Below are 22,362 nucleotides of genomic sequence, written 5' to 3' on the forward strand. Positions count from 1 at the left end.
AGCGGGGCCAGGCCGAGGAGTGCGGGCTGGGCCGTAGGTGAGCACGCGGGCCCGGAGGGCAGTTACCTTCTCTGGAGCGGCTTCCGGGGCCGCCCGTTCCACGATGACGGCTCCGGGCCGCGACCTCTGAATTAGGGGAAGGGTGATAGCGAGTTTCTGCTCCCGCGCAGGCCCGGCCTAACGGAGCCCTCCCTTCCCGGAGCTTGGTTGCAGAGTCTGGGAGCCCAACCGGCCTTCTGCGGGTTTCTTGGCCTCAGGCACCTGAGTGAGGATAGACGTTGACAGGGCCAAGTGTATGGTGGGACGGAGGAAAGAGGGTAGCTGTCTGGACCTTGACCTCACTTGTGCTTCTAACCCTGGCTGGGCTCGAGTGGCTTTGAGAGCTCATTCTTCCACCTTCTGAGGCCCCCTCTGTCCTTAGCAGTTTTCCAATTTGGGAGTGCATCTTCGGGTCTCACTGGACCTATGGGGCCCAGGCCCAGGTTTCTTGGCAGACCGTTGATCTATATTGCATACATTATTCCTCTATTGGAAATAGTAGTGACAGTATTTGAGAGACACTTCTGCCTCTTGCATTTCGATACCCTGGGGTTGACTCCATGGAATCTCTAGTTTTCGTTTAATCAGCAAAGACATCTGCTGTGTTCCTGCCACCTTTTGAGGGTGGGTGGATGACTGCTGTGGTTTTACCCTAGTGAATTGCTTGAGCAATCTGTCATTCATACAGTGAATTCGTTCAAGCTTCCCCCACCTTGACCAATTTGTGCCAAGGAGGTTGGGAGAGGTGGAGGGATGGATAGGACATAGTGGGACTGGACTGGTCATTGCTCTTTAAGAACTTTAAGGTGTTTTGAGAAATGCAGACAAGTAGAGCAAGCCAGCACAGTGCCCACACAGAGAACATGGTTATAAGTGTTAAATAAATGAATAAATTGACTTATTTGGGAATGACTATAACACAAGCAGGGAGACAGACCTTGTATTGAGAGACTTTTAGTTGTAGACTTGTGATTGGTATGTTTTAGGACAGATTGGAAAGCTCAGTGGAGCTGCTGTTTAGAAAAAGTGTTTGCTTAAAAAGAGGGAATTTGCTTAAATGACAGGAAATAAAATGGAGACGTGTTAGGTTTGGGATTCTTCAGGGTGTCTCTTTTAACAATGTCTTAAGAATTTTACAAATTTCTCAGTATATCAATTTGCAAAAAGGGAAGCATTTCTAGGTAATGAAATGCTAAGTTAATGGGGAAAAACTGCAGGAGGCTCTTCCTAAGTCCAGAATTTGGACAGAATCCATACAGGATCTGCAGTGTGTTCTTTCCACCAGAAAAGCACAGGCTTTGAAGTTAGAGAGATCTGGGCTTAAAATCATGGGTCTATCATTTCTAGTGGTCTTGAGCAAGTTAACAATGTCTCTTAGCCTTTATGGCTTTAGACAAAAATATGGGCTACCTCACAAAGACATTGTGAGGGCCAGATGATGACTAGTGTATAAGTTGTCCAGGGTAGGGTCTGGTGCTGAGACAAAGGACTAGGAAGGGATTCTTGAAGCTGCTGCAGTTTTCTGCCCCCATGATGGTCCATTATAGTCTTAGGTCCACAGAACACTTGGATTCTGAAAGGGAGAGAATGAAAGAATGGATTATCTTTTCTTTGGTGAGATTTTGATTGTTACTCTAGTCCAGAGATAGGCTGGGGAAATATCCACACGAGCACAGACATATTTTTAGTTGGGGCTTTTGGGCAAGTTACTTAACCCTCTGATAATGCCATCTATCTTAGGGTAGAGATGAGGATAAAAGAGATAGTTTATGTAAAGTGCTTAGCCCAAGCCTAGCTATAACATGTGCTTAATAAGTAGTAGCCATCATTATTATAATTGTGAATGATCTTTGATAACTGAAAACCCATTTTGTTCCATTGTCCAAGGTGTGGAACACCTATGAAAACTTAAAATTGAGCAACAAATATACCGCTTCTGGTAACTTTGAAGTAATTATTGTTTTTAGAAGTTTACTCTTTTGAGAAATGAAATAGGTGAATGATTATATCATTTGAAAAAATACATATATGTGTATTTCACATATATGCACAAAGGATTTATGAGCTCTAGAGTATGATTTCCAACCTATTTTAATCTTGTGTCAATATCATTGAAATGTTTATAGAATTGATAACTTGGGACTTCATTGGTTAGTATCAATAATAATCATTTGTCACTAAATGGCCATTAAAGTGAGCCCATTTGTGTGTGTGTGCGTGCGTGTACGTCTGTTTGGTACCTGGGATTGAACCCAGCAGTGCTTTAAACACTGAGCCACATCTCCAGCCCCTTTTTATATTTTTTTTTAGCGATAGGGTCTCATTAAGTTGCTTAGGGCCTTGCTAAGTTGCTGAGGATGACTTTGAACTCCTGATCTTCCTGCCAAGGCTCCTGAGCCATTGGGATTATAGGTGTGCGACACTGTGCCTGGAAATTTGTGTGTTTTTACATTACTCTGGCATTGTCATGTTTCATTTCAGGAGGCCCTAGTACACTTCCGCCCCTTTTATTTTCTGCCATGCCTTGTACAGTGTTTTTTACAGAGAATTTTCAAGTCCTGGGTCCTGTGATGCCCAGAGTATATAATGGTTTGTGATATTTTTAGGAGCTTACTATGCAAATGTAAGGATATGAGTTTGATTGAAGATAGTATATTTTGAAGAAGGTTTGACCAGCAGATTTGGGAAGTATAGACTACAGTGTTAGAAAATCAAGTTCAGAATAGGATTAAAACCTTTATTTATCTCACACCCAGAACAGTTAGGTGATAGATTATGGTTTGGGCTGTTTTGATATGCTCCTTGTACTTTACATGAGGAAGTGGAACTATTTTCTCATTTATTGAGGAGGTAGGAGATGACAGTGGGATTGTATATGGTCATTGTCTATTTTGTAGAACAGAGAAAGGCTGTTTTTCCCTTCCTAATATGTTGGCAAACTGGAGGGTTTGCAGGGCTGTGGTCCACAAAAGGCTTGACGCTCAGAGGTCCCCTTGTGGGGAGCACTGCCATGCGTAGGTGCATGGTGCATGGGATAAAGATTCTTTCCCTCTTCCCTAATAATTGAATATTTCAAAATTTCCTAGATTATTTCAGGGACCTGACTGTGCATAAAGCATAGTACCCTCTGGCATTACTCTGCAGCAGCTGGCTGCTCAGTAAATGGTGCCAGGAAACTTGGTAAGTGGTGTGCCCTGTGGGTTGTCGATATCTGGTGGGTTGTAGGTGTTTGTTTCTCCCTAATTCTACCTTATGCTCTGCTGCAGATGTCATGTGGCCTGTGTTTTGGACCGTGGTGCGTACCTATGCTCCCTATGTCACATTCCCTGTGGCCTTCGTGGTCGGGGCTGTGGGCTACCACCTGGAATGGTTCATCAGGGGAAAGGATCCCCAGCCAATGGAGGAGGAAAAGAGCATCTCAGAGCGCCGGGAGGATCGTAAGCTGGATGAGCTGCTGGGCAAGGACCACACTCAGGTGGTGAGCCTTAAGGACAAGCTGGAGTTTGCTCCTAAAGCTGTCCTGAACAGAAACCGCCCAGAGAAGAACTAATGGAGGACATAGGGCCATATGGTCCACAGGGCTGAGACTGGTTCTGCCATGTTGACCCAGCCCCAGAACATACATCTGATTTGCTTTGCTGCTTATTCTGGCCTCTCCTGCACCCCACAACCACACTGTACTGGCTGTTCCTTTTTGGCCAGGCAGGCACAACAGCAGCTGAGGGGCCAGCAAAGAGGAAGGCTGCATCTGTTGAATGAGGTCCACAACTGCTCAGGCTTCTGGGCTTACGTGGGTGCACTGCACAGAGGACTGTTATGGAATGAACATTGGTTCTCAGACTACCTGGGGAGATGGTTTGGTCTCAGGTGGGAGGGCTGGGATTTGGATGTTGCCTTTAAGAGGGGTCCACACATGTCAAGTTCTAGTTTGCACTGGGAAAAGTTCAAAAATCTCCCTGGCTTCCTCAATTGATTCACCCTCTTTCATGTTCATTCTTTCAGAAATTCTGTTAGCTCAGGAATGGGATTCCCCAGGGAAGGAAAGCATTTTTCTGTTGTCAGAAGCTCAGGCTGCTCACCTTGGGACAGGGAGGAACATGTGCCTGGTGAATTTGCTTGAAAACAATCACTGTCTTCCACTCCTCACTGATGTGTAATGAAAACCTTGATTAAAGTGGCAACTGAGCACCTGTTGATTGAATCCTATCTTCTAGAGGCATTTGGCATCTCCTTAGGAGTTAGGAAGCTCAGGCATTCAGGTGGGACAATAGTGGTGTTCAAGGACTCCCAGGGGCCTGGAAGCCTTGTTTCAGGTGGTTCACAGCCTTGGTAGTTGCTGTGAATCCCAGAGGCCCAGGTTCCCAAGAGCCTTTTTACCATGACAACAAGAGGCTATAGCATCATCTAAAGTCCAAGTACAGAAGATGGATGTGTGTATGCATGCACGCACATACCACACACGACACCCTTCTCTTGAAAAGTAATATATGCACGTTAGAGAAAATTTGGTAGGGATTAAAGAAGGTCACCCATGCTCTCAGTGCTCTAACTACTGTTAACCTTTTGATATCTTCACTAGTCTAGTTTTTAAAGATATAATTTACTTTATTATTTTTTCACGTTTTTCTTGTTTTTAAATTTTTTTTCAGTTACTGGGGATTGAACTCAGAGCTTTTCACGAGCTAGGCAAGCACTCTACCACTGAGCTATACCATTAGCCCCCCTTTTTAGCATTGAGACCAGGGTCTTGCTAAAATTTGGTCACCTTCGTGCTTCCACCTCCTAAATAGCTGGGATTACATGCATGCCTTACCATACCTGGTTACATATTGTTTCTTAAAATCATATCCTGTGGTTATCATAATTTTTTTTTAAATTTCTTTTAGTTATAGATGGACATAGTACCTTTATTTTATTTATTTATGTGGTGCTGAGGATTGAACCCAGTGCCCCACATATGCAAGACAAGAGCTCTACCACTGAGCCACAACCCCACCACTTATAATTGTTTTTTTTTTTTTTTTAAGTTGTAGTTGGACACAATGCCTTTATTTTATTTATTTTTATGTGGTGCTGAGGATAGAATCCAGTGCCTCGCATGTGCTAGATGAGCACAATCCCAGCCCCTCCTGTTTGTTTTTAATAGTTGCATAATTGCCCATCAAGTGGGAGTATGGCAAAAGTTTATTTTAAAGATTCCCTGTTGGTGGACATTTGAATTGTTTGTTCACAAGTTTACATACTGCAATGAAGATCTTTTACAAGGCTTTCCCTGCATTTTTGAGTTAATAGTAGGAAGAGTAAATGGTATTTGGATAAAAGAATTAACAAATTTTGAGGGTTTCTGTGCATAGTTAACTAAATGTCTTTCCAAGAAGACTGTAGGAGTTTATGCAGAATGTTATCACTTAAGATGTTGCCAGTGGGATTGTACAGGCTGCAGAGTAGAGGGCTGGAACAGGCATAGGATCATGTTGCCTCATGAAGCAGAGTGGTGAACCACCTAAGTGAGCAAGGGGATTGTAAGTAATGAGCACTAGACAAAGAGGGAATCTGCGTCCTTGCCCAGCTTATCAGGTTCTCTCTCCCCAGAACCTGATGGTTTTAACTGGTAGGTGAGGCTGGAATTCCTCAACAGGTAGAGATGCCAGCTATGGAGAGGAGGAAGCAAATCCAGTGAATGACTTCCCCTCCGTGTTGCTGAGGCCAGGTGGGGATGTTGAACTGAGCTGCTGTTGTCTCCCAGGGAAGGAATCCCATGAAGAGTATGGGAGAAGATTGCTACTTCTGTAAAATTAGGGTTCTGAAAGGATCTGCTAAACTCAGCTTCTGGTTACTGACCACCTGTGGCATGCCTCATGACAGACCGGTGCTGCCACCCTGTGGCAGACTTGAGCATTACCAGGCCTGGGATCGCTCCAGGGGGCTAAACCAGGAGCAAACTTGATGCCTACAGGTCAATCAGAGGACAAGTGAACAGTAGGCTAGTCTGGCTGGGAACTGGAAAGTACAGCCCTGCCTAGAGGGGGCAGTAGTGATTCAGCTTTCAATTTGTGCTGCTTGCACTGGCACTGAGATTTTCCATTTTTTTCCTCAAAAATGCTGGAAATTCAATGGAGTTTTAATTTTTTTATTTGTGAAAACTTCTGTTTTGTTTTGTTTTTTTAAAAATGTGACAGTTTGTTTTTAAAAAAAATTAAGCATGCTAACACACTTGCAGGGTTAATTGGGCTAGGGGCTGCCAATTAGTGATCTTTCAAAATGCCCTTCTCAGGATGTAGCTTGTAGACTGCTTGCCTGGCATGTGTGAGGCCCTGGGTTCCATCCCCAGCATTGGAACAACAACAACAAAAAGCCCCTCTGCTAATGACATGGCCTAATTCATTTTTTTAGTTGTCTAACAACTTGTAACAAATATCAGGTCCCATAATTGGTTTCCATTGAACACTTTTGGGTCTCCTGCACATGCGCAGTTTAATATCAACCTAAGCAAAACATTTGAGGAAGGAAAGCCACATAAATGATAGAAAAAGATTTTCCCAGAGACATTTTTAGATTTTCAGATATTTTAAAACAACCCTGTCTCTGCTGGTATGCCTCCTACCAGTGCCTTGCTAAGGAAGCGCTATCTTTGGAAATGCAAGTTGTTCCCTTCTTCAGGCTCACTTTGATTGTGCCCCCTTTTAAATAATTTCATTTCCTAGGGCAAATCCTGGCGGAATTTCTGCCTCCAGCAAGTCTATTAATATTCTCAGCTAGATCTTTCTTTCCCACGGACTGGCTGAGATCTACTGCCGTAGTGGCTGTGCATGCTCTCCTGCTTCTGTGCAGGTGACATCAAGTAGCAGGGCTAATGTAGATGTAGGTAGAGACAAGTCATGGTTGCTGGGGTGAATCAGGGTATGGACTGGTTTTCTTCCATGTTTGCTGATTCACCTTGAAAGCATGTGACCCTCTCTTACTGGTCCCACAGTCACAGTTCATTGAAACACATTATTAAGTGGCTGAGCTTGGAGCTCTTTGCTTGTCCTCTACTCCCCTAGGTTCTTTTTTTTTTTTTTTTTTTAATTAGCCCCGTGATGGTGGTGGCTTTGGAGCAGGGTTATCCTGTCTGAGCACGGCAGGAATCACTTCTCTGCCCTCAGCGGCTCAGTGTCTGGTGCTTTTCCACTCTCGACCCTTTCCTGTGCCTGTTGCTGTGTTAGCATGTCAGCTGGGTAGCTGCCAGGACAAACCTTCCAGAGAGCCCTTGGACTCTTGTCGGCTTCCCAAGGCCCTGGGCTGGTGGGACTGTTGGCCAAATGAAACAGCATGGAATTAGTCCCACTGAAGTGTGGGTTGGGGGCAGTCAGCTGGGATGAAGAGGCTCTGCCTTGCCTCGCTTGTCCTCATCCATGTTGGAGTGGGTCTCTACGTATTTGTGGAGTGCTGAGCCAGGGCAGTGTGGTAGAATGAGAGTAAAATGGGTTTTGGAGGTTGGCAGATTGAGTTATGAACAATGTTTCAACAACTAGATCTTGGTCAAGTCACTGAAGCCTTTCTGAAGCTCAGTATCCTCATTTGAAAAACATAAGACTTTTTGGAGGTGGTTTGAGGGAGGATAAGGTAGTGTATGTGAAGTTTTAGCACAGCCCATGGCAACTAGTAGGTACTCAGTGAGTGTTAGCTGCTTTAATTTTTATTGCAGGGAATGCCTATATTTCCTGCAGTTGTTACATGTACGATTGTGACCCTGGTGAGTGGGAGAAGAGAGCGATCTCAGCTGGTGACCCCAAGGACCCTCATAGGCCTGGTGGTTGAGGGCTTCTTAGGAATAGTTATGGAAAGGACTGGCTTTCCTAAGAACCAAGCTGACCCGGGGGACTGCAGCCTTTAGACCTGGTTACTGAGTAGTACTCCACAGTGTGGTCTGCAAAGGCAAGAGGTGAGAAGTGGGGAGTAAGTCATCCAGAGGTGTTCTGACCCAAGAGGTCATGGATCAGGAGAATGGGAAGACAGAGCCTTGGACTTGAAGGCAAGAGAACTGGGAGGCTTGGGGATGCTATCCTTTCTCCTGGCCTTTGGTTTCCTAGCCTGCAAAATGGGGTGCTAAAATGTTCCCTGCTGGTAGCACAGGAAGAGAAGCCGATTTGGGTACTTTGAAGACATGCAAGGGCTGGATGTGCTGACCCAGTAAAACTTCTCTTTTATCTAAGTGGGATGGCAGCCAATCTGAACAATAAAATATAAATACAAGCTCTTTTATTCCTTTGCTGTACATGGTGTCTTTTAAAAGGATTTGTTAAATAGAAGTCTTTGGAGGATTCAGTGTGAAGAGCAAAGAATAATTATTAATTGGTGTATCTGTTTTCATCCTCTTCCAGCAGTGCCTCTCATGTGCTTAAAAATTGTTTTTTTTTTTTTTTTTTTTTTTTTGTGCTGGGGACTGAACCCAGGCTTCATGCATGCTAGGCAAGTGCTCTACACTGAGCCACACCCCCAGCCTGGTGTATTCTTTTTTAATTAAATTTGTTAACATTATCTGTTAAGCCACTTTTACATAAAACCATGGCTTTAAACAATGGCAAATGGGCCTTCTAAATTATTGAGATTTAAAAAAAATGTTTAGCATCCTGGCAAGGGCATGGACATTTTGGAAGAGTCCAAGGTATTTGCCTTATGCCCTCTCTCACTGCCCCAAATGCTTCACATCCACCTCCATCTCCACTATCCATTGTTTTTCTTTTTTTGGTACTGGGGATTTAACCCAGAAGGGTTTTACTGTTAACCTACATCCCTAGCATATAATTTTAATTTTTTATTTTGAGACAGGGTCTCACTAAGTCTCTGAGGCTGGCCTTGAACTTATGATCCTCCTGCCTCAGCCTCCTAAGTTGCTGGGATTACAGGTGTGCCCTGGCTCCACTGTCCTATTTCCTTCTGAGCCTGCACTGCCAAGTGCAACTGGAGCAATTTGTATAGCTCACTCCAGGCACTCTCCATTTGTGGGTTCTGGATGCAACACAATCTGGAATGCTTCAAGGTGATCATTTTTTTTTTTTTAATGTTTTTAGTTGTCAGTGGATCTTTATTTTTTTAAAATTTATATGTGGTTCTGAGAATCAAACCCAGCGCCTCACACATGCTAGTCAAGCGCTCTACAACTGAGCCACATCCCCAGCCCGAAGTAATCCTTTTTAAACAGGCTCCCTGAGTCCCCAACTCTACAGCTCTCTTAGCTGTGCTGCTTGCTCCTGCCCCTGCCACTGCAGTGCTGAGGCCGTCTTGGCTAAAAGCCTCTGTGATAGTAAATCTGGTCTCTTCGTTCCTTGGTCATGTTTGAGCTCTGTAGTTTGCGGCACTCTCTCCATGGACTTCTCCCTGACGTCACCACCATCTCTGTGTCTGTCCGCTTCTCTCCCCTGTTCTAAACATGATCAACTCCCAGCTTCATTTTTGCCTCTGCTTCCTTGTTGGGCAATCCTAGCCTCATTGTGGCTTCAGCCACTTCCTGTCTCTGCCTTGATGACTCGCACATACATTTCTAGTTCTGAATTCTCCCCTAAGCTTCAAAGCAGTGCCCTGTACATAACCTGGAACAGATACTATGCATCTCTGCTTTGTTTTACTGTATAGTATGATAGTTAAAAGTGTTGACTTGGGTGTGAAACCCAACTCTGTGATCTACTCATGTGACTTAAACTGTAGCGCAGCATCTGTAAAGCAGGGCTAATTCTGCTTACCTCTCAGAGGTACTGAAGACTGAGATAATGTTTATAAAACACCTGACACAGGCTCTGGCACAGAGCATCTCTTCTGTTGCTCACATCATTTTGATACTTCCTCCTCCCACTGTCCTCTTCATGGACTCCAGTGCCACCCTGTGGTGACCCACTCCTACATCTGGAATCCATCTCACTCCCCTGCTTTAGGCCCTCATCTTCTCTTGCCTAAACTCTTGATCTTTTCCTGAACATTCCTGTTCTACCAGCATTTTCTTTCTAAAACAGTGGTTTGAGGTTATTCCATGAAGACCTTCTGGCTCCTCTTGCCTACCTTGTCAAGAACCCTGGTGCCAGGTAAGATTTTTCACCATCTTGCCCCAAATCACCTAGGGCTTCCCAGGCAGGTGCTCCTGCCTGCACCTCCTCAGCTTTCTCTCTCTCACTACCTGAGGGCAGAACCTGTTTTTTGCAATTTCCTCAATATGTAGTGCTCCTTCAAACCTTGGTGCCTCCTGTCTGTGCATGGGCCTCCTTGGTTCTTGCCTCCTCAGCTACCTGGCGAACCCTAGTTATACTACAAGATTTACCATGTGGGTCCACACCTGACTTCCCCGAGCAGCGACTGCCTTTCTCTCTCTGCTTCTCCAGCCCTGTGTTCATTCTACTGTGGCATTTGTTCCCAGAGACCATGACTACGGTGCATCAGTTTCCTTAGACTGTGAGTTACTTGAGAGTAGGGACCAAGTCTTACCACTGTCCCTTGCAGGTCTCATACATTGTCATTGTCAATAAATGTGAAAGAGGCCCTTGAGTGTGATTCTGGGAGGGAACAGGTAGTGGGGGTGGGGGTGGAGAGCTCTCTGAAGGGTAAGGCAACAGGGTACCAGGTTTGTGCTTTGAGGGGCCTGCTAGCCTGGAGCTAATGGCAGCTGTTTCACTGCTGCTTTGCCTTCCCTAAGAGAAAACATTGGCTTAATTTTCCCAGGGGAAGTGGGCCTTGGGCAGAGGGCTGCTTTTCTCCACTGGGTAGGACCTGGACCAGCACAGCCATGATGAATTTGACCCTGATGACTCTGTAGTGGGGAACAATGTCCTCAGGAAAGCATTCAGGAAACCCTTCGTGTAGCAGTGATCAAAGCCCTACAGTAGCTCAGCGGGGTGGATGGGAAAACTCCAAGGAATCCAGCAAGGCCCTTGGGTCTGAGCCCAGGGAACTGCTTAATGCACTCAGCAGGTGGAGCGCTCACCAGGCCTCAGACCCCTGGGCAGCCCTCGGGGAGAAGGAAATCGTGGGTGCAGGCAGGAGCACCTGCCTGGGAAGCCCTAGCGGCTGGAGTACCTCATTTTCCCCTAGTGTCTTCCTCCAACTGAGGGCCTGAGAGCTTGGGGTGGGCTGGCAGGTGAGGCTGAGAAGCCTCATGAACAGGTAGGGCAGGCTCTGGTTTCCATTTCATCAAGAAGCTGATGGAAAGGGGTTGGGAATAGTGTAGCTCCGTAGTAGAATGTACACTTTACATGCAGGAGACCCTCCATTCCAATCCCCAGCACCAAAATAAATAAATAAATAAATACATTTAAGAGAGGGGGTGACAGGTTTCTGCTCCTCCCTTCAGAGGTTCTAACTCAGTAAACCTGGGGCTGGGCTCTGGGATCTGCATTTTGGCTGGGCTGTGACTCAGTGGTGAAGCTTGTACTCAGCACGCACAAGCCTGATCTCCACCTCTAGCCCCCAAACAAAACAGAATCACACTAACGCAAGACTTCTTGTATTTATGTGAAATGATCTTTTCACTGCCCTCATCCTGGAGGAACTCAAGTAGACGAAAGAGCTCTGGTTGTCCTTATGCCAACAGCAGGGACCTGGGGCCTGGAGCAGGAAATGGCTCACCCCAGATAACGTAGGGTTCTTGGCAGAGCTGGCCATGCCGTCCCATGCCCTCTCTACTTCCCAGCTGCTCTTGTCATCTCACCAAACCAAGGTCAGCTTGTGGCCTGCAGAGTGGCTGACGTGATGACTGGGAAACACCCTTGAGTGCCTGCTGGCCATCAGGCGCCACCACAGCCCTGTGGCCAGCGGTTCCCCTGACTGAACTCTGAAGCAGCCTGCAGCCTGCTCTTCCTGCCCCTTCTGGTTTCATTTCCCAGAGTGCAGACCCAAGACCAACTCTAGGGGTAGCTCTGGCCCTTTGATGCTCTCCAAGTTGTTTTCCTCACGTGCAGGAGGGTAGAAGGTCACGGTCTTTCCCACAGACAGAGTTCTGTGTGTTTATCATTTTTTCAATTGATGACAAGGGGGATTGTTCAGCTGCTGTTATCCCTAAAGCCCTGTCCCTAGCTGCCTCTCTTCTCACATTCTATGCTGGGGTCTCTATAGGCTCAAATCCATGCCCTCCCCCAACCCCCTCCAAGAAACTGCTCTGGAGTCAGAATGTTTGTGTCCATAGCCTGGCACTGCCACTTACTGCTCTGTGCTCTTGGCAAGCCACTTCACTTCTCAGTGTCTCAATCTCACTTGCCAAATGGAGCTAGTGCACTGCTTCTCTTCCAGGGTTTTTTTCAGGTCTACACACCAAGGCCCTCGGAACAGGGTGTCCCATTCAGTTAGCACTTAGGGAAAGCTGGTTACCGTGATTAGTAGAATTTCCCTCATTCCATGCATTTAGCCTCACTTCAGGGCCCAGGTCTCTGGGTTCTCGGCAGGGGTGCCTGAGCATAGAGGGGAAGCAGGCCCGTAGTGATGCTGTGGCAGAGGGCTAGGGAATGCGGGGAACGCCATGGTCCTCACTGCTGAAATCCTTGACCCTGCCATTTGTTGCTTCTCTGCCCATTTCACTGCCACCATAGTTCTGTTCTGCACAACCTTGGTACCTTGCAGTGTCCACCAGCTCTAGCTGGGTCCCCAACACCCACACGGTCCTGACTTGGTTGGCTCACTGATTGGCCTGGTAGAAGCTGGGTAGTGAGGGGTGGGCTGAGCTGAAAGGGCCCTGCCTGGGTTATCGGGCTCCTGGAGTGCTATCCCAGTGTGAGGATAGCACACAGCTGGGTGTGCATGAGGAGGAAGTCTTCCCAGACCCTTCTTCACCTCCCAGACAAGTCAGGGAGGAGGCCTTTGTTTGCTAGGGCTGCCATAACAAAACACTTCTGAATGAGTGGCTTAGACAGCAAAAAGTTTATTTTCTCACAGTTCTGGAGGCTGAAGTCCAAGGTCAAGTTGCCAGCAGGGTTGGCTTCTATTTTTGTTTTTGGTACTAAGGATTGAATGTGGGGATGCTTAGCTACTTACTGAGCCACAACCCCTCTTTTATTTTGTATTTTGAGACAAGGTCTTGCTAAGTTGTTTAGGGCCTCACTGAGTTGCTGAGGCTGCCTTTAAACGCATGTTCCTCCTGCCTCAGCCTCCTGAGCCACTGTAATTACAGGTGTGTGCCACCATGCCTCACTGGGTTGGTTTTATTTGAGGCTTCCTGCCTGGCATTTGGTTGTTGTTGTTGTTGCGCAGGCTGGTTTTGAACTCCTGGGTTGAAGTGATCCTCCCACCTCAGCCTCCAGAGTAGCTGGGACTATGAGTATGCCACCACACCCTGTCTGCTGTCTTTGACTTTGCAACCTCCTGCCCTCTTCACATGGTCTTCTCTCTGTGCATGAGCACCCCTGAGCCTTTGTCTCTGTGTCCAAATTTCTCCTTATGGACACCAGGCAGATTAGATTAGGGTCCACCCTATGGCCCCATTTAAACTCAGTCAGAGTTACAAAGGATACCTTCTTGAGTATAGCCACCTGCTGAGGAGGTGGGGTTTAGGTCTTCACCATCTGAGTCCCTGACAGGAGGATAGATGACAGCAGCATGGAAGGGGCTTCCCCTGGGGAAACCTGCAGAGTGGGGACAGCAACCATGAGGTAAGGTATGGGCCTACTGAGGGCAGGCCTGCTGGTCCCTGGCTGCTTGCTTGGCCTTTAGGTGAGGCTAATACTGGGTCCTCCTCCTCTTCTCCCCAAGAGGTCAGGTGGGAACTAAATGCCTGAGGCTGGAAGGCTGTGTGAACTGGTGATCCCTGTGGACTCTGGGGCGAAGGAATAGTCAGGGACCAGACAGCGTCCTGTCCGTCCCCTGCCTTATCAGAACCTGGACATCCTTCTGCCTCCAGGCTGTGGCCCGGGATCTCCCAGTGTGGCACACTGACTTTGAAGGGGTAAGGCTGCCACCTTTGTTTTAGCTGAGCTCTTCAGCATTCTGTGTCCCCTGCTGGGCAGGGAGTGGTGGAAACAGCATGGAGAATCCAAACATCTCTTCTATTATTTTTTCCAGAAGACTTCACCTGCCTGATGGGGTTGATTTTCCCTGAGCTCATGAGTTTCCTGGTAAGGAGGGCAGGTGGGGAAGCCGCTCAGCAGTGTGGTGGGAGTCGGAATTGGCCATTATTCATGCAGCCCCACAAGGCAGGCTGAGGGTCATTTCAGGGGCCTCTGATGGGGCACCACCCTCCCCAGTTCTCTGTGTCTCCCACTGGGTCAGTAGTCCTAGGCCTCATGAGGTTTCTTATCAACCAGGATCCAAGAGAGGCAGGAGGGGCCTGCCCAGCGAGTCCCACGAATCCCAAGCTTGCAGAGGTTCCCGGCATCTTGGAAAAGGGTCAGAGGGTGGCTACCCGAATTCTGTGGACCTTGTCATCTTGGGAAGCTAAGGCAGAAAAGTCCTGGGAAAAAAGAAAAGGGAAACTGCTCACTGAACTGCAGGTTGAGCACCAGGCTGGACGCTCATGGGATTCCATTCAATCCTCTTGAGAGCTTTGCACAGCAGGGATTGTTTTTGCTATTTTTACAGAGGAGGAAACTGAGACTCAGGCTATTTAACTGCCCCAGTCACACATTGGACAAGAGTTGGTCTTGCAGGAATGAGAGCCTAGGTCTGCTGGCTTTGGATCTCTTTTCTGCTCCCAGCGAAGCTGGCTGTCCTTCCTGACTTCTCTGTGTCCTTTGCCTTTCTTCTCCTTGGACGGTGGAGGGTGGGAAAGTAGGAGAGGGCCTGCTCCTCCTTCCTTCCAGTTCAGAGACCTAGGCACTCCTTCCAGTTCCCCCATTCCTGTGCACTCCACACTCCTGGCTGGCTGAGCCATAGCTTTCAGGTCTCCAGTGGCTAGGAGGAATTGAATGGGTTGTCACCTCTGACCTGTCCCCTCCTCTTACACTGACCCTCCCAACACAGACAGCCACAATGGCCTGAGTGCTGCTCAGTTGAGTGGAGAACAATATCCCTAGAGAAGGGCTTCTGGCAGATCTGGAGCAGCCACCTGCCCCTCTCCAGGGGTGTTTCTCCAGTGCCAGGAAGGTGGGGGAGGACAAAGATTTGGTGGATGTGTTGGGGATGGGGTTCTTAAGAGCAGATGTAAGAGGAGGGGACATATGGTACTTTCTCCACACCCTTTATCTAAACCTGACTCTCAGTGTCAAGCAGGGCTGTGTGTAGTTCGGGCTACTTCTTATTAGTGGATTATGTGGTTGTCTCTCTCATTAGCTGGGTGTCCACGGGCCACTTAGCTTCTCTGTGTCTTCATCTTTAATGTGGTGATTTTCTACCTACTTCAGCTAACCGAGAGGCAAGTTCTCAGCACAGTGCCCAACTCCATAGAAGGCATCAGCTCTCCCTCTTGCTCAGCTTTCCTGACAGTTGGTGGGTGTTCTGGGTCTTGGTGATCAGTTTCTGCTGGGAGGCCAGGTGCAGGGGAGGCTCAACCTGGGTAAACCTTTTCCCAAGCCCTGCAGGGGCCTCCTGCTTCCTGCTCCCTTGCTTCACTTTGCTTTTTGCAATGTGGAGGAAGCTGAAGGAACTGTGATTATCCACTCTGGGAAGATAAAGCTGAAGGGTGACTCAATACGTTTTTGTGAGCCGCATGAAGGTTATCGTTCAGAGCAGAGTGACCAGTGAACACCAGGAAACGTGATCAGTGTGCAGCAGAGAGGGATGGAGTAGACATGAGAAAGTCTTTCCCAGCAGTGGAGGCCTGAGGTCCTGGAAAGGCAGGGGGTAGGCGGGTGAGATCTAGGAAGCCTGTGAAATCTTTAAAAATAGGTCGTTTTGTTCTGGCTGGGCTTGGGTGGGGTTTGGCCAAGAGGTGGTCAGAGCCACTGGTCAGAAGCCAGCCAGGAATTCACCCTCGAATCAGAACTCAGCTGAGATTGGTGGCATCCTTAGGGGACAGTGTTGAATATTGGAGATGAGCCTGGACCAAGGGAAAGACAGGGAAACCCTGCCTCAGCCCCTACCCCCAGCTTTGCCTAGCTGTATTTTCGGAGACAGCACAGGAAGTGGGCCTTCACAATGTCAGGATACAGGAAGCTATCGGACTATTGAAGGCCACTTCCTGTGAGCTGGTCATTCACATACATTTGTCACTGGCTATCAGGCCTTTTGGGCCCTGCCATTGTCTGGAGGGGTTGCAAAAGGCTGGGGGCGCCAGCAGAGGCTCTTGGAAACAGAATGTGCTATTGTGCTGAACTGGCAGCACCCTGCGGGGTGGGGAGGAAAGTGGTGGGTAAGAAAGGGGACGCCTGCCTCTCATTGTCACTGATTGCACAATGGGGCTGGGGGCTGGGGTCCTCTCCTACTCGTGGGAGCCTGAACTTCTAGAAGCAGGGGTGACTGCACAGGAGGCTGACTTCAGGCATAGCCCCAGATAGATCTGGAAAGTATTCTAGTACCTTATTAGCACTGGTGGGTTTTATCAGCCTTGGTGGGTTTTCTAGATCTCTGCCAGGAGCCACTGTGTTTTAGAATGGGCTTGAAGTCAGGCAGGCCTAGATTTTGAAGTCCTTCTCTAACACTATCAACTGGGTGACTTTCCGCAAGTTGCCTCCCCACTCTGAGCTTCAATTCTGCTCTGTAAAGTGAGGATAGTCCTGGCTAGCTCATAGGGATGGCCATTACTTGAGAGAATCTGTTAAAGATTTTAGCACATATTAGATGGCAGGCGGCACACACTAGATGTCCTTCTCTACTCTCAACGTTATTTCCAGCTCATTTCTGACCCTACCATCTGGTCCTCCAGTGAGTGAGCAAATCAGCATGTACCAGGGTATGAAGGGGTATTTTAATGTCAGCCCAAACAAAAGCATTGCTTTGCCTTCCTTGATGCCAAGAATATCAAATCAACTGTTAATTATCTGCACTAATGGATACACAGCAGATAATTTTTCTTTGGTCATGTGCCTTATGTGTGAATCTGGGTGTGTTTGATTTCTGGAAGTTCATGTCAAGCCAAATAATGTGGTTCTAGCAGGCGAAGCTAGCTCAGAGAGAGGAGCTGGAGAAATGTCTGCTGACCAGAGCTCTACCCTGCTCTGTAATCCAGCAGTTCTGGGAAGGGGTCACTCTCTTTTCTCAATTAATAGGAGGAGACTGTGTACTTTGGAGTCAGACACTTGGGATCAAGTCTTGACTCTGGCCTCAATGATGAGATAGACTTGTTAGTGGCACTTTACAAGTCTTTTTTTTTGGGGGGGGGGGTGTTACCTGGGATTGAACTCAGGGGCACTCAACCACTGAGCCACATCCCCAGCCCTCAAGGTCTCACTGAGTTGATTAGCACCTCGCTTTTGTTGAGGCTGGCTTTGAACTTAGAATCCTCCTATCTCAGCCTCCCAAGCTGCTGGGATTACAGGCATCACCATGGCTGGCACCTTATAAGTCTTAACTGTATTTACCTTTCAGGGTTTTTGTGAGGATGAAATAAGAGCATGCAGCTGCCTCGGTAGCACACACCTGTAATCCCAGTGACTAAGGAAGCTAAGGCAGGAGGATGGCAAGTTCAAGGCCAACCTCAGCAATTTAGCAAGCCCTCGCTAAGCAAATTAGTGAGACCCTGTTTCAAAATAAAAAATAAAAAGGGCTGGGGATGTGGCTCAGTGGTTAAACACCTCTGGGTTCAATCCCTGGTACCAAAAAAAAAAAAAGAAAAGAAAAGAAAAAAGAATGCACATGCTATATCATCTGGGTGCTTTCCTTCCTTTTCTTTCCCTTCCCCCTTGTCTCTGTCACCTCAGCCATGCTCTGATGGCTCAGGCACACAGCTAAGGTTAGATATTTGGACTTCAGTGGGTTTTACTGCCGACTGCATGGAAGAGCTCAGGCAGGGCTGTTCAGTATGGAAGCTCCCAGCCATGTGTAACTATTAAAGGTGAAATAAACTAAAATGAACAATGCAGCGCCCCACTAACCACCTTTCAAGTGCTCAGCAGCCACAGCGCCTGGTAGTTATGGTCTTGGACAGCCGAGTCAGAACATTCTTGTAGGCACAAAATGTCCTGTTGCATAATGCTGAGCTAGAGGCTAACTACGGAACCTGGTCAGCAGAAGGAAATAAACTAGCAAGGACAGGGGGTTCGGGAAGCTGAGATCTGAGTCAGTAGTGGCCCTATGCACTTGGAGTGTCTGCGAGGACTGGACTCTTCATGCTGGTGCGCTTAGTCTGACACTCAAAGGCTGGGGGACCTCTGAGGCTGGACCAAGAAAGCTGCCCAAGTAGACTTACATGGCCAGGGACAGGTCAGCTCCAGGCCTTATTGACTTACTGTTGCCTAGGTGCCACAGCCCCCAGGTAGGCGTGTTGTGACCATTAGGCGGGGGGACACCACAACCACCACAAGACCCTTTAACCTGTCTGCAGCTCTATATTCTTGCATTTGTCTCCCATCCTTGGCACAGACACTGTAGATACTGACATGGCCTCACCCTGCCATAGAAGACACTCATCCTCTAAGAATGGATGGTAGTTCCTGCACATGACTCTATCTCTCCTTACTCAGTCCCCTTGACTGCAGGGGGCTGACCCTGACATTCTCAGCATGAGCACTCCCAGCCAGGCCTGGTTCCTGGGCTTCGGCAGGCTGCTGGGCTTGGATCAGCCCTGTTACAGCAGCCTGGTGTGCGTGAGTCCTAGGCACCCCTAGACCTTAGCCATCTGACCTCAGCAGCGTGTTCCCAGTTTATGCTGTTTACAAGCCCTGCTTTACTTCCTGACACTGACTAGTCAGTGTCACCTCTCTCACCCCACTGCAGGAGCTGGGCTAGGCCTCTGTGCTCTTGTGAACTGGATTCCTGCTCTGAACTCACGTGTCTTCTGAAACTGCAATTCCAAAATCTGCTCTGATCATCAAACTTGCCCTAAAGATCTCTCACTGGTGTGCTGGGTCTTGCCTTTGGAGTAGCTCACCCTATCTGCCCAGTCAGATTTCTGGCCTTTCTCATTAGCTGCACCAACAGTGAAGTCCTAGCATGCCTGGCAACTGAACCATTAGTGTTGGACAGATTTAGGGAGGCCTTGGGCAGGTTCATGGACAGTCAGAACATGCAGAGTTCAGAGCTGCTGGGCAAGTGGTAAGGTCAGGAGCTGGTCTGGGATTCCACTTGTGAGGTTAACTTGTCCCCATACTTGGGGGTAATAAGGATTTGTAGCTCAGAGTATATTCTGCTCTGATTGCTTCTTTCACAGTTGGGGGCCCTGAGGCAAGATAAGAGATATGGCTGTATATTGGGGGGTCTGATTTGGGACCCAACCCATCTTGCTTCTGTTGGTCTGAGGTCGCTCAGCCTTTTTCTCCATCCAAGCCTGGGGTCATCGTCTTCCACCCTAGTCCAGTATGAGCTGTTCTTTTCCCTCCCATCTGACCTCTTCCTCTCCCCTCCTGCCACATGAAGTTGTGGTCAGAAAGGTGGTCCCCAGGCATGGCAAGGTGCCCCTACCACCCATTCCCACCTCTGCTTCACTCAACTGCCAGCTGAGAGGTGGGGGCATCCGGGGAGGGGTCTTTGATTCCAGAAACAAACAATGTTGCTACCCCTGCCATTGTTGGGAGAAACCCAAGGGACAGCCCAACAGGGGGTGGTGCCCCTCCCCGCCACCCCAAGCTTTTCTTTTCCCTGGGCTGCTGCTCATTGTCCTTCCTATCCTGGGCTGGACATAGGACCTTAGGCAAGTAACCAAATTCCACCTCGTGCTGTTCAGGCAGAAAGAAGATTTTAATGGTCTACATGGTACCTTCAGTGACAGACACAAGTCAACAGCACTCCCCATCTCCCACCTTTGCATCTTCTGAGCTGGCTGTGATCTCTAACTAAAGACTAGTTTCTTCCACAGAAGGAAAACCAAGCCACAGATAGCACCTAAGTCTTAGATATCAGAGGAGAGGACAGCTATAATCCATGAGTTCTTCATCTTTATCCAAAAATCTCAGAGAAGGGATACACTGGCCCAAGTTCCTGTCCCCAGAAGAATAATGGCTAGGAAGAAGTGTCAGATAAGGACATGGGAGCGTCAGCAATGGCCTGTGGATGGGGCCACGGTTCCTTGAGAGGGCATGTGACTCCTTAGATGACAGTACAAGGGAGAGCAGAACAGGTGTGGCAAGGCCTCTTGGGCAAGGGCAGGGGTTCACGGGGTGAATTTAGCCCTCTCTGCCATGGTGATTTCTTAGTGGCAGTGTGCTGGCTTAGAGAAGGAACTGAGGAGAGGATGGCTATGAGGATTTGGGGGATTTGTTCTGGAAATGGGCATTAATGGTGTCCCAGGTAGGCTGGCACCATAGAAACAGTGTGAGGCTCTGCCACCTCCACAAGACTTAGCATCTATAAGCCTGATCCCCATATCTAAAAGTATGCAGGAAGTGAGTTTTGCTGGCCTCACCAACCTGTGGATGCAAATGAAATCGCACTTGCCAATGCCCCACTGTTTCTGTCCCATAGCTCCGGGTGTGTGTGACCCCCTACTTACTGAGCTTGGAGAACTCTTAGGTGTCCATTGCTTACTATTTCATGATTGAATTCATTCTGCAAGCCACAGAGAGGCTATAGGGTCCCTGAAAGTGTCTTCATTCCACATCCATTGCTGTCCCAGGGGCCTTAAACTTGCAGACAGCTTGGGTGGCAAGTGTCACCACATATCCATTGGTCCTTACTACATGGAACCACTTGGAATTCCATGAAGGGGGGAGAAGATTCACCAAAGCCAGCTCATACTTTGTCACTGGGCCCCAGAGCAGTGTGGCTTGTGAGGCTTCTCTCACAAGATTCCCAGGAAAAAGACGCCCTTGACCTCTGCCAGCAGCTCCCCTCCCTTTCTAAGGTTCCAACCTGGTCCCAGGAGCTGGGCTGGGAAAGGTATTAAACTCTGGCCTCTTTCTCCAGGACCCTGCCTTCTGCATACTCCCACATCAGGCCTGCTCTTGTCAATGGATGCTAGGAGGAGGGGACACTGTCCTTCAACCTATCAGATAAAACCTGACTCTGAATCCCAGTTTAACCTTGTCCAGAAAACCCTCTTTGCCAGAAATGCAATTCCTTTTCAGATCGCTGTGTTGATTAAAGGAGTTACACGAGGGGGCTCAGAAAATGTTGATTCCCTTTCCTGAATCCTACGAGTTCAAGGCATTCCTCTGGGAAGGCAGGGGCCATCATTTTCAACTTGTATAGCTGCTGGGAACCAGAGGTGCCCACTCAGAAGGTCAGGGATCCCTGGCACGGCTTGGCCAGATGAAACCAGGGTTCTCCCAGCCAGTAGCTCTTGTGTAGTTTCTTAGGGGGAGGTTGGTGAGGGGCTGTGGTGGAATCAAAGATCCCGGCCGGTGGTAATATGTCACTGTCTTAAGACAAAAGGCCAGGGAGAGGGCCTCTTGGCTGAGGTGTGGACAGGAGACCTCAGACTTGAGAGGGGAGAAAGAGGCTGGAAATTTCTAGAGTCCTGAAAACCAGCGTTTCACCTGCGCTGCCCCCTGCAGTGTGCGTGTCTACCCCGTTGAAAGTGAAAAGCTGGCTTTCCTCCTGGCAGGAAGGACGGCACTCAGCCTCTGCCAGGGTGCACCAGACAGCAGGCCCATCAGATAGGAAACACTCGTGCTCTGGCTCAAAGGCCTCTCCCTATGTTGGAATGATAACGAATCTACCAGGGTTGGAGGGTAGACTAAAGGCAGGAAGGGGAGAGCTGGCTTCAAGAGTTCAGCTGAAAAGTAACGTGGGGACAGGGACTAAACAAAGGGGAGGGAGAAAGGGCTAGGCCAAGGTCTTGGAGATGTTTGAAATCTTCCTGAGAGGAGGTGTCCTCCCCAGTCAGGTGTTCTGGGTTCTGGGAGCCAGGCCCAACTGTCCCTAAGCCCCTCCTCCTCTTTCCTGGGAAAGGCCCTCAGTGAAAGTTCTGGCTGCATCACTCGGTCCCCAGCACAAGTTGGGACCAGATCACTGACCCATGAAAGGAGCACACAGAGGTGGTGTTCTTGGGGACCAGGCAGTGTCAGGGTCAGCTGGAAGTTGAACTTCAAGGCTGGAGCCCAGAGGAGCTGAAGCCAGAGGAGATGGTTGTGAACTCGTGGCTCTCAGAACACCCTCCTGTGAAGCAGCCGGTAAGACCTGCTGTCATTCAGCTTTCATTTTCCACAAAAAGACACATAGAACTTAGTCACACACACAATGGAGGTTCCATCTCCCATAGGAGCACAAATGGCCACGCGCATGCCTGTGGACACACATGGCCCGATACAGGACAGCACTTCCTCCCATCCTCAGCCACTCTGGTGCTGGAGAGTTTGTCCAGGCCCTGCATGGTTTGTCCCCTCCTCTTCTGCCCTCACCCCA

At 48.5% G+C, this 22,362-nt stretch overlaps 1 protein-coding gene and 1 long non-coding RNA gene across 3 annotated transcripts in view; both read left to right on the plus strand.

Moving 5' to 3' along the window:
• On the plus strand, positions 1-4,227 carry Smim12 (small integral membrane protein 12). Of its 2 annotated transcripts, XM_048815788.1 has the most exons (3): positions 1-37; positions 3,126-3,219; positions 3,306-4,227. In XM_048815788.1, the coding sequence occupies exon 3, from the start codon at positions 3,311-3,313 to the stop codon at positions 3,587-3,589; it is 279 nt and encodes a 92-aa protein (XP_048671745.1). In that variant the 5' UTR covers positions 1-37; positions 3,126-3,219; positions 3,306-3,310; the 3' UTR covers positions 3,590-4,227. The 2 variants fall into 2 exon arrangements, with proteins under 2 accessions (XP_048671745.1, XP_015340779.1); XM_015485293.2 differs by lacking the exon at positions 3,126-3,219 and having other exon boundaries at positions 7-37.
• Positions 4,228-17,640: 13,413 nt separating this feature from the next.
• Positions 17,641-22,362, plus strand: part of LOC125620438 — a 17,550-nt gene continuing 12,828 nt past the window's right edge. The window contains exon 1 of the long non-coding RNA XR_007352108.1: positions 17,641-22,130. This is a non-coding gene — a long non-coding RNA (uncharacterized LOC125620438). The remainder of the gene's footprint in view (positions 22,131-22,362) is intronic.

The sequence above is a fragment of the Marmota marmota genome, unplaced genomic scaffold (genome assembly GCF_001458135.2).
Source record: "Marmota marmota marmota unplaced genomic scaffold, marMar, whole genome shotgun sequence".
Classification (NCBI taxonomy): Eukaryota; Metazoa; Chordata; class Mammalia; order Rodentia; family Sciuridae; genus Marmota; species Marmota marmota.